Here is a 12,926-nt window from a genome sequence, read left to right on the forward strand (position 1 = left end):
CGTACATGCGTGAGCAAACTGGATAGAATCAGAGAGAGGAGGACTGGAAAAAGACATCTGATGAAACGACTGGTTATGATGCGAACCGAAGGAAAATACACCCCTTACTGTAACCCTATACATTGCACCCTACTGTCACCCTCACACACACTAACCCTCACACGGTCACCCTATACATTGCCCCCTACTGTAACCCTCCCACACACTGAACCCCACACTGTCACCCTCCCACACACTGACCCCCACACTGTTACCCTATACATTGCTCACACACTGACCCCCCACCACTGTCACCCTCTGCATTGCACCCACACTGTCACACTCCCACACACTGTCACCCTATACATTGCACCCACACTGTCACATCCCCCCAGACACTCACCCTCCCACACACTACCTCCCACAATGTCACCACCACACACTGACCTCCACACTCACACCCCCCACACTGACCTCCACACTCACACCCCCCACACTGTCGCCCTCCCACTCAATGTCACCCCCCACACACTGTCACCCTATACATTGCACCTCTACTGTCACCCTCCCACACACTTCCCCCTCAATGTCACACCCCCACACTCGCACACACATCGTAGCCCTTGTACTCAGCGCTCCCCACACTGCCTTCACACACATATTGTCACCTCCCCGCACACTGTCAGTCTGTCAGCACTACACATACTGCCCTACAAACTGTCATCCCCACATGCTGTCACACTCCCATTGACCCCTCCTAAAGCTGTCACTCTCACTCCTCCAACCATACCACACTTACATGCCCTTGCTCTGCCTCACCCCTCACACTCGCGCACACACATTGTAGCCCTTGCACTCTCCACACTGCCTTCACACACATATTGTCACTTCCCTACAAATTGTCACCCTCCCACACTGTCATCCCACATGCCGTCAAACTCACATTAACCCCTCCAACCATACCACACTTACCTGCCCTCGCTCTGCCACACTCACCCTATCACATTAACCCCTCCTAATCCTTTAACACTCATTTTCTCTCGCACTTTCACACTCATCCTCAGTCTGGTCACACTCATCCTCTATCACTATGTCACACTCCTTCTCTTTTATCCTGCTACACAGGGTGACTATCACATTAATCCCTCCAAGTCTGTCATTCATCCTCTCCAACCATGCCACACTCACCCTGTCACTTGAACCCCCTAGTCCTGTCACACTCACCTCCTTTGTATGTCACGTTTCTCTCCCAGCCCCTCTGTGTGTGTTTCTTTATCCCCTCCATTCAAGGGTACATTGGTTGATTTTATATCCTTAGTACAAATGATTAATGCTTTGGGTTGTTACATCCTTGTTCTGATTAACATTTTTACACATTGTGTTAGTTTAAGGTGATTGTGTGTATCAGAGTGTGCTTGAGGGAAGCGCATTGTTACTTAAATGGCTATATACTTATTCGCATTGTTTCTTGAAGGTACATGTGCGTCTCTGATTGATTATGATTATACCAATGTATGCATCACTCAATTGTTTATGGTTTGATGCTCGATACTCCTCCATGTATCATTTATTGCGTGGTTTGTTCGCTCGCTCTATGGCGGGGAGGGGAAGGGATTAGGGTCAGTGTCCCGTTGTGTATTAGTGGGTGTCGTGATTGTTCCCCCATGTCCTGTGGGCTACTCGTACGCTCGGGCGTGTACCAAATTGTGCCGTTGCCATTAATTCGTATGTCCAGTTTTGATCTTCTTGCCTTATCAGATCGGTTATTGATGGTGTTGTGGTTTTTTTTCCATAGCCTAAATATCAGTAAGTTTGCAGATATCAAAGTGTGGTATATAATGAATCTAATGTGTTTTGGCATGCCCCCTGTTAACATAAACAGGAGACACTCCTGCGGCTTATCCAACCTTGTGTTAGGCAATAATTTTTGAAGCAGTTGGGCCAACGATTCCCAAAATGAGCTTATTTTATCACAGGAGCACCAGATGTTGCGCATCGTGCCTACCACCCTCCCACACCTCCAGCGCAGGCTGCTAGTTTGAGGCCATATTTTGTGTAGTTCTGCTGGTACCAAGTACCAGGGCCGCCATCAGGGGGTGACAACCATAACGTTTGTCACGGGCTGGGGGGCCCGGCCGCCCGGGCCCCACGTGTAGCACATGCTGATGGGGCCCATCGGGTGTCCCACTCACTTAGGGCCACCCGATGGGCCCTGTATCTTCAGGGGCCCGGTCAGCGCTGCAGCCGTGCAATAGCGCGACCGGGCCCCTTTAAAAAAAATCCCAACCGCAAAGTACTGCTGGGAGGAAGTGTCCGTCACTTCCTCCCAGCAGCGCCGCGCGGGAGGCAAGAAAGACAGGCCGCAGCCCGCAGGAGCCACGCCGACTCCCATCAGCCACAGCCTTCCACCTGCAAAAAAAGGTAAGAAAAATTAGCTGTCTGTGTGTCTGTAATGTCGGTGTCTGTAATGTCGGTGTATGTATGTGTAAGTCCTCATGCATGTGTGTCTGTATGTATGTTAGTATCTATCTGTCACTATGTATGCCTGTGTGTCTGTATGTGTGTGTATGTCTCAGTATGTGTGTGGCAGTACATATGCCTATATGCGTGTATGTGTGTCTGTTAGTATGTATTTTTGTGTCTGTGTGTATTCCTGTGGGCGGGATTTGGAGGCGGACCCTGTGGGCGGGATTGGAGGCGGGCCCCAGACCCTGAGCTGAGTTAGGGGCCCCAAAATTTCTGGTGGCGGCCCTGCCAAGTACCATCGTTACATGATTTTGCGCTGCAATTCTAGATGGGTGGCGCACGCGGTAAGCCCTCGATGGGCCGAATATGCTCTGTCCCACTCTTCGTTTGAGAATGTCTGGCCTATTTCTCTGTGCCAATCTTTTTAAATCTGCTCTAGTGTGTGTGTTTGCGTTGACACTAGCTTCTGGTACCCCCAGGACATTGTCTTCTTGAGTGGCGCAGTTCCTACACTTTGTTGTTCAAAGGTCGTCATGGTTTTTTCATTGTCTAGTCCTGGCTGGTCTTTTAATTTGTCTGACACATATGATTTGAACTGTAGGTAGGAGAATGTGGTCTTGGTGGGTAATACGTACTCTGTCTGGATGGCTGGTAGCGTTTTCAGTCTACCCCTGTCAATGACTTGGTATATGTGGTGTATTCCCCCTCTCCTCCAGGTGTCCCAAGTAATTGTGGGGATCTCTATGCCTATTGTTGGTATTGGCGTGGCCATAGGTAGCTGGGGGTTAGACACCAACTTGTTCCTCGTTGTGCCCCACACTCTTAACAGGTTCTGTGTGCTAGGTAATAGGGCCTCTCGTATGTGTCTCGGGCATTTCTGTAGCCATAATACTGCTCGGAGGTCATGTTGGGGTGCCCAGTGGGATTCTATTGCTACCCATTGTGGGGCGTGGGTCGGGAGGTTAATTTGTGCTATGTTGTGTAGGTATGCTGCCCTGTAGTATGTCGTTAGATTTGGTAGGCCCAACCCAACCCGCCTTTGCTCACTGTTTGTTCCCTCCCATATGAATGTGCTGTGGATGTGTTGCATATTTTTTAAATAGCGTTTCGGGTTGGGTATTTGTAGTGTGCAAAAGAGATATTGGAGTTTGGGGATAAGGATGTCAAGGACAAGATTGTAGCCCTACACAAGGCTGGAATGGGCTACACGACCATCGCTAAGCTGTTTGGTGAGAAAGTAACAACATTTGGTGCGATTATTCCCTCGGTCTGTTGCTCCATGCAAAATCTCACCTCGCGGAGTTTCAATGATCAGATGAACAGTGAGGAATCAGCCCAGAACTACACGGGGGGGGATCTTGTTAATGATCTCAAGGCAGCTGGGACCACAGTCACCAAGAAAACAATTGGTAACACATAACGCCGTGAAGGACTGAAATCCTGCAGCGCCTGCAAACTCCCACTGCTCAAGAAAGCACATGTACATGCCCGTCTGAAGTTTGCCAATGAACATCTGAGTGATTCAGAGGAGAACTGGGTGAAAGTGTTGTGATCAGATGAGACCAAAATCGAGCTCTTTGGCATCAACTCAACTCGCCGTGTTTGGAGGAGGAGGAGGGCTGCCTATCACCCCAAGTACACCATCCCCCCCATCATGGAGGTGGAAACATTTTGCTTTGGGGTATTTTTCTGCTAAGAGAACAGGACAATTGCACTGTATCAAAGGGAAGATGGACAGGGCCATGTACCGTCAAATCTTGGATGAGAACCTACTTCCCTCAGCCAGAGAATTGAAAATAAGTCGTGGATGGTTATTCGAGCATGACAATGACCCAAAACACACAGCCAAGGCAACAATGCAGTGGCTCAAGAAGAAGCACATTAAGGTCCTGGAGTGGCCTAGCCAGTCTCCAGATCTTAACCCCATAGAAAATCTGTGAAGGGAGCTAAAGGTTTGAGCTGGAGAGGATCTGCAAAGAGGAGTGGGACAAAATCCCTCCTGACATAAAAAACACCTGGGAGCCAGAAATCTTGTTGATTGATAGGGGATCAAATACTTATTTCATTCATTGACATGCAAATCAATTTATAACTTATTTTTCTGGATTTTATTTTTATTATTCTGACTCTCACTGTTAAAATACACCTACCATTAAAATTATAGCCTGATCATTTCTTTGTCAGTGGACATCCGTTCAAAATCAGCAGGGGATCAAATACTTTTTTCCCTCACTGTAGATATACAGTGTTACTACGTCCTAAAATGATGAATGCGTATATATAAAGCTATTTGTGAAGGTTAACCTAGGACATTATATTTTTGCCCCCACTAACCCCCTTGATTAATGGTTTTACTGTTATAATGTAGATTATTGCCACACCTAGGCTCCAGAGGAAAAGTAGGGCTATTGTAGACTTATAAGCAAACCCAATCACTTGCACATTTAACATCTCTATGATGGGTAGAAAAGAAAAATATTGTTACCTTCATTATTTGTGATAGAGACATCATCTGTCACAGCTTATTCATGACATTGATGACATTATGTACAAGTTACATTTTTGGCATACAAACACTATCAATCCTACTAAACGTTTAACTTTTAGATCCTATTCCAGTCACATAGTCATAAATAAGAAAACTAGTTGGTCATTTTTTTTTCTCTTCTCTATTTTGAATAGTAAGTAGAGCAAACAAGAGTGATGGATGACGTTCTCCTTAGGTGACCTGTGGAAAAGAATAAATTAGAACGTTATTCAATAACTCAAACATTATTACCGGGGAACACCCCCTGAAACAAGGTAATTCTACATGGACTTCTCATCTATCCTATTTTCTTCACGCTATACACTTCTATACCTGCCGGAACCCTATCCATGGACCGGAGCTATGTCGCCCAGAAGCCTCCTCTGGTGGCCACACCTGGGATAGAAGGGCAGACTCGAGGTCCCTAAAGGACACGCACTTACCAGACACACAAACAGAACCCTCAATATCCCAGCCCCTGCAACGCTCAGGGAGCAAGGATGCCCGGGGGGGCCAAGGGGGAGGGGGGGGGGGGGGGGGACAGTGGGGACACCGCACTCCAACACGGAAACCACCGGGGGAGGGGGGGAGGAGCGGCCGGGAGAGAATTGGGCCCCAAATTAAACAGGAAGAAATAGAAGGAACACGCTCAACCGGAGCACAATAGGTTCCACTCATTCAATGAACCCCTAGGAAAAGGGAGTAACCAAACCGCATCGTCCGCACACACAAACGGGGGGGAGACCATAGAGGGAGGCCTGAAGGGAACCAATAAGATATTAGGGAAGGTAGAAGGGGAGCAGGGACACACACTGGACCTGAGAAAGAAACGGTGTAAACAGTTAACTCAGTTAAATAAGGTTACGGATCATATTTTCAAGCTAAGATGCATTGTTGAGGCCGCAGTGAACATACGCTAGAATACGACTCAAGGCGGCACGGGATCAGCTATGTAAGGACAGTTATTTAGACAAGAAATGTGACTTACTATGTTATATAATACATCAGTTGCGCTGTCAGTCAATATGTGAAAATTTGTAAAACTGCATAAAGGCGCTAATAAAAACGCTATAATAAAAAAATAAAAATTATTCAAAACTAAAACGCATCTACTTTCTCAACATAGAGGCTGCCATTAAAAATGCAATTTACCTCTTAAACCCTTATGTCGAAATCATGACTTCAAAAGGAATTTAAATTATTAAAAACAAAAAAAGAATGATGCACTAAAAGTAGGTTGTGACTTTCTTTGTTAAAAATTATCAATCACTTTAATTTATTCCATTGCCATTACATGTCTGGCGCACCTGTCATCATATTATTTATAAAACACTATCAAATTCTGCAGCGCTGTACAATAGGTGCACTACAAAAAGACAAGTTGGACGGATAGGAAAATAAAGTGTAGAGAGCTTACATTCTAGAGGGAGTGGGGTAAAGTGGCACAAGAGGTAAGGCTGAGATGTACTTTGTGTATGGAAAAAGTAGGTTGCAAGAAGAGTTTACAGTGAAGGCTTAGTTTTGTAGATGACACAGTTGCAGGAGAGGCGGCTGGTTAGTAAGGTATGGGGATAGAAAGCTGTTAACAGTTTAATAAGCTTTCTTGAAGTTTGTAGTGAAAAGCTACTGGAGTAGTATTAAAGAAATGGTGCAGCCCTAGAGAAGTTTTAAAGAGTGTGAACAGAGGATATTGAAGGTCTTCAGCAGAGTTTGAGGGCCTGGATGGGACATACTTGTGTATTAGTGAGGATAGGTAGACAGGAGCAGTATTAGGAAGAGATTTATAAGCGAGGAACAGACTTTTAAAATGATGCCTATATCTTACAAGAAGCCAATGCAATAACTGACAGAAGGAGGACAGAAAGAGGAGCCTTGCAGCAGCATTCATTAAACTCTATAGCAAGACAAGCCGTCATAGTCAGGGCCTGCCATGTAAATTAACTGGATCCCCATGGTTCTGTATGCTCAGGTATGGCGCTTTACAAGAAATGTCTGAGCATTCATTGGCACTGCACTCCTCATTCAGTTCGCCCTTCAATAGCAATTACTGGGGTGGGAAAATCAGGACACAGCTTCCTAACACTTTCAATGAAGGGGACTCAGGAATCATACACACGGTGGGACACCCTGCGAACATGCAAACTGAGGACTCAGGAATCATACACACGGTGGGACACCCTGCGAACATGCAAACTGAGGACTCAGGAATCAAGCACACAGTGTGACAGCCTGCGAACATGCAAACTGAGGACTCAGGAATCATACACACGGTGGGACACCCTGCGAACATGCAAACTGAGGACTCAGGAATCATACACACGGTGGGACACCCTGCGAACATGCAAACTGAGGACTCAGGAATCAAGCACACGGTGTGACAGCCTGCGAACATGCAAACTGAGGACTCAGGAATCATACACACGGTGGGACACCCTGCGAACATGCAAACTGAGGACTCAGGAATCATACACACGGTGGGACACCCTGCGAACCTGCAAACTGAGGAATCATACACACGGTGGGACACCCTGCGAACATGCAAACTGAGGACTCAGGAATCATACACACGGTGGGACAGCCTGCGAACATGCAAACTGAGCACTCAGGAATCATACACACGGTGGGACAGCCTGCGAACATGCAAACTGAGGACTCAGGAATCATACACACGGTGGGACACCCTGCGAACATGCAAACTGAGGACTCAGGAATCATACACACGGTAGGACACCCTGTGAACATGCAAACTGAGGACTCAGGAATCATACACAGGGTGGGACACCCTGCGAACATGCAAACTGAGGACTCAGGAATCATACACAGGGTGGGACACCCTGCGAACATGCAAACTGAGGACTCAGGAATCATACACACGGTGGGACACCCTGCGAACATGCAAACTGAGGACTCAGGAATCATACACACGGTGGGACAGCCTGCGAACATGCAAACTGAGGACTCAGGAATCATACACACGGTGGAACACCCTGCGAACATGCAAACTGAGGACTCAGGAATCATACACACAGTGGGACACCCTGCGAACATGCAAACTGAGGGCTCAGGAATCATACACACGGTGGGACACCCTGCGAACATGCAAACTGAGGACTCAGGAATCATACACACGGTGGGACACCCTGCGAACATGCAAACTGAGGACTCAGGAATCATACACACGGTGGGACACCCTGCGAACATGCAAACTGAGGACTCAGGAATCAAGCACACGGTGTGACAGCCTGCGAACATGCAAACTGAGGACTCAGGAATCATACACACAGTGGGACACCCTGCGAACATGCAAACTGAGGACTCGGGAATCATACACACGGTGGGACAGCCTGCGAACATGCAAACTGAGGACTCAGGAATCATACACACGGTGGGACACCCTGCGAACATGCAAACTGAGGACTCAGGAATCATACACACGGTGTGACAGACTGCGAACATGCAAACTGAGGACTCAGGAATCATACACACGGTGTGACAGCCTGCGAACATGCAAACTGAGGACTCAGGAATCAAACACACGGTGTGACAGACTGCGAATATGCAAACTGAGGACTCGGGGATCATACAGAAGGAGGGGGAGTCTGGGATCATGCACAATGAGGGGGACACTGCAATCATGTACAATAAGAGCAGCCAGTTTCTATGCAACATTTGTACATTTATCTGCACACACTTACATTTTGATTGCTTTGAGCTTCAGTCATTCTTGTTTTTGGAAGAGCAAAATCTGTGAAAGAGAAAATCAACAATTATAGCAGTTGCAGAATTGGATAAAATACGATATAACTTCTGAATGAGAAATTTGGTGAAAAAACTGCTAATGGGTAGACAGGAGGGAACATATGTCATAACATATCCCCAGCTCTCTGTTAGTTAATGGGTCATCACGTTTTTCTTTCGGCTCAAGCTCCAGGTGCTTCTGCAACCTAGCAATGCTCCTGGTACCAACATTATTCAGTCCAGCTCCCACATACCAAACAGCACCCAGCAACAACACATACATGTGAGCAAAAATATAATGCCCTATGTTTACCTCCACAAACCATGAGCTTAGTACCTGTATATAAAGAATCACCAGCATTATTTATCAGACCTGTGCAAAAATGTGTTTGCAGCGGTTCATCCGAATCATATTCCTTTTAATCCACACCTGAACTAACCAATTTGTCCGTGAATGAGGCTCCACAGGTAAATACTGGATAGAATGATTCATCAAGGCTATATTTTCACTCACTAATGGCTAGTGGCAAGTGGAGATTTTGAGCCCTGATATATACATAGGACTGCTTTTGATTGGCTTGGAGATAATCACTAGCTGTCTTTGCTCATTATGCAAATACTCCGACTGCTTCTATCTCGCTAATAGTTCTATGCCTTCCTGACAGCAAGTGACAATGTGATATGTCCCTAACTCTGCTACGCTCACTACATCTCAGTCTTTCTCTGTTCAATGGTACACAGCAGGGGAAAGCTTTCCCTGCTAGTAAGACATTCGTGATTAGAGAGCGCATGTTAGAGCCATTGGCCTTGTAAAATAGGTACAGATAGACTGGGCTTAGAGATGGAAGAAGCAGAATTATTTAGGGTGTTTGTATCTGAACAGAAGATACAGATCTACAGATTTAGGTTTAATCACTAAATAGTGCATTGGAGCAATCAGAATCTGAATAGCAAAATGTTGGCCACAATAACTGATTTGGCTATTGGAGCATTAATTCAGCATTTTTCATTTCACTGCAGTGTATTCTTTGGTGAGAAACCCACAGTCTCTGGCCACCAACTATCCAATCCAAAGATCAACAAGTTAACAATCCTGCTATACTCTGCACAGCTCCGGCAGTATTGTATGGCACAAAGGATCGCTGAAGAGTGCTTACATCTAAAAGCAGTTCTTTTCAGACACATGGGGATTACATTACTGGCTGCTTACTAAGCTCTGCTAGATATCTGCTAAGTGCCTCTTATTTGAGTAGTACGTTCGACCCCTTGCGCTCCGTGAAACCTACTTCTGTACAGATTTTCGCCAACTTTTCAATTTCCAGATCTTATTTGTGTCTGCAGTGAAGATATGCTTAGTTTATTATTTCCCAAGCATTATGAACACCCAGTCCACTTACTGTCAGATCAATCCGTAATATTGGCTTTTCCTGTAACAGCAATGTGTTGGACATGTAAGCGTTGCATTCGGTGCCACTGATAATTTGTGGGGGGCAATGCCATAACAAAGAGCGCAAGCCAGCTTGAAGCTTGCATGTGTGCCAGCTGTACTGGCCAGCCAACCCTAAGGGTTGGCCATGTACAGAGTGATCCTGAAGTGGTTATAATACATTGAATACATTTCATGAAATTAATTAAAAATATTTTAACCACTTCAGTGCAACTGCATCTTTATTCTCCTAGTTTTGCCTTTTTTGTCACATCATGCCACTTGTGAGCTCCCTATGGCAGTGCCTGTAGTATTTGTGTCTAGTGACTAGTACTTTACCCTACTTCCATTAAGCACAAACAATAGTGTCAAGCAATGTGTTTTTTTTTTTTTTTTTTTTAATTGTTAAAAATTTACAAAAATTTAAAAGATATATGAACACATTTAATAACAGAGAGGTTCTGCTATTACAATGGGTTGAATCTGAGTATTCATATCTTTTAGGACTTTCTCAAAGTGACCTCTGTTTATAATCATATATTATTTAAATATTATTTATATGATCTAACATCCCTTTGCTGTGAACATAGAAGGTACCGGTAACTAACCATTACTTACAGATAATAACGAGGAGGAGCAAAGCTGCCAGCAGACCAGCATGTCCTTCCATGAAAAACCTACAAATAATAAACATAATAATGAATATCATGCAAAAAAGAACTTTTAAAGACAAATTTAAAGCCCTTCGTCTGTCCCTGTCACTTGATTAGTTGGTGGTGGATGTATATGTCTGCTGTTGAAATTCCCCTTCCCACCACCACTCCAAATGCGGTTCTCATGACAACCGACTATTGCTGAACTGTTTCTGAAACTACGTCAGGGATCTAAACATTGTGGTACCATTCCACACGTGGATAGCTGTGGTCTGGGTATATGCTGATCATGGAAAATATGAAGAATATCAAAAAGATAATTTGTATTCTTATCTACATATATATCTGACCCTGGCTATCTGTGGCTGACTAGCTGGATACTGAATACATACCTCCCAACTCCGGTGTCTCGAGAAGTGGGATGCGGTGGGAGGAGGTAAACGGGGACGTGCCAGTGATGTGATTTGCCCTAGAGGGGGCAAATCCACCCATAAATTACTGGCAGATCAGCCCTACGTGAATGCACTCCAAGCTGCCTGCCAAGCGGCCCTGCAGGGAGCCCTGTTTCAGTGCAGAGTTCTAGTTCCTTGAACATAGTGTAAGGGTGTTTAATGATATCTGCTCACACAATGCGTGTTCTGGACAGTACCCTGGTATCCCCAAAAGCTGCCATGATAATCTGGACTGTCTCAACGAAACTGGGACAGTTGGGAGGCTTGCTGAATATAACTATATTATCTGAGGCTTTTTGTGTCCCGATATGAGAAATAGAAAGGGGATTCTTTGATTTTGCAGGTGAATATATACTCCTCCTTTCTCTCGATATTGAATGACACAGAGATGTACTTAGTGGAGACACCAAACTCATAGTTTCCTGGGTCACGGGAATATCTTGGGCCGAGTTCTAGATGACCTTTACCTTTCACACAGCCATATGAGGAAGAACAAGGAAAACAACGCTGCTTTTCCGATCCAAGTTTTCTGTTTATCAGATTCTGAAACAAGAGGGAAAAAAAAGTAAGCTGCTATTCTGTTTCTAGAAGAAAATCTTCTGGATTTAAATAAACTGTTACCTGGTTATCCACTAAAGTGAAGATTCAAAGTTAAAGGGACACTTTAGTCGCCCAGACCACTTCAGCTTAATGAAGTGATCTGGGTGCCAGGTCCCTCAGGTTTTAACCCTTCAGATGCAAACATAGCAGTTTCAGAGAAACTGCTATGTTCACATTAGGGGTTAATTCAACCTCTAGTGACTGTCTTCCTCACAGCCACTAGAGGCGCATAGGAAAGCATTGAGAAATTATTTCCTATGGACTCTTTGAATGTGCGTGCAGCACTTGCTGCGCATGCGCATTCCGCTCCACTGACGGACGGGGAGCTGACGTCGGCGGGGGAGGAGAGGTCACCAGCGCCGAGGGAGCCCGGCGCTGGATTAAAGTAAGTAACTGAAGGGGTTTTAAAGCCTTCAGCGCCACGGGAGGGGGATTCTGAGTGTGGGGGCACCCTCAGGGCACTATAGTGTCAGGAAAACCGCTTTGTTTTCCTGACACTATAGTGATCCTTTAAGTTTGAATTCTCACTGTAGTGGGCACATACTTTTTTTTTTTTTTTAATAATAAAGGCTATTAATAATCTATGTCAAAACATGCAAATATGTTATTAGGCTAATTAAAAGGTGTAGCGGATTGGTACCGGGCTGTCCCACGACATGTATGAGAATAAGTGTATTTGGTCATATGGCTGGTTTAATGTGTATGTACATGTATAGAAAGCATGGTATCCGGGTATAATGACAGTTAAATGTATGTAAAGAATTGTATTCCTCTAGTTGTTCGGTAGAATCATTCAAATAAAACAAGGGAATGAAACTACCGAACAACCAGACCACCCAGGAATGAGTGTGCCTCCAATTACCGTTTGCAACAATGTTGCAAACAGGTAATTGGCAATCAGTGCAGTGTGGTCTTTGTCCTCTGGGTGGCCGCCATTCGGGAAACAAACACGTGGCGGCGGCCATCTTAAACTACCGAACAGCGGTGTTTCGCCGTCGAGTGTCTGGAACTAAAATCGGACACTTGACTAGGCAAACACCGCTGAGACCTCCATACTTCCAGAAATTCGTATGGAAACTACCGAA

General features: G+C 45.3%; 1 protein-coding gene across 1 annotated transcript in view; it reads right to left on the minus strand.

Annotated features, from left to right (window-relative positions):
- Nucleotides 1–4,637: 4,637 nt before the first annotated feature.
- Nucleotides 4,638–12,926, minus strand: part of LOC134612444 (transmembrane protein 71-like) — a 33,080-nt gene continuing 24,791 nt past the window's right edge. The window contains exons 6-9 of the mRNA XM_063456802.1: nucleotides 11,709–11,784; nucleotides 10,755–10,813; nucleotides 8,668–8,717; nucleotides 4,638–5,173 (exon numbers count right to left, since the gene is read on the minus strand). Of these exons, the coding sequence (XP_063312872.1) occupies nucleotides 5,165–5,173; nucleotides 8,668–8,717; nucleotides 10,755–10,813; nucleotides 11,709–11,784 (194 nt within the window). The 3' untranslated portion in view covers nucleotides 4,638–5,164. The remainder of the gene's footprint in view (nucleotides 5,174–8,667; nucleotides 8,718–10,754; nucleotides 10,814–11,708; nucleotides 11,785–12,926) is intronic.

The sequence above is a fragment of the Pelobates fuscus genome, chromosome 5 (genome assembly GCF_036172605.1).
Source record: "Pelobates fuscus isolate aPelFus1 chromosome 5, aPelFus1.pri, whole genome shotgun sequence".
NCBI lineage: Eukaryota > Metazoa > Chordata > Amphibia > Anura > Pelobatidae > Pelobates > Pelobates fuscus.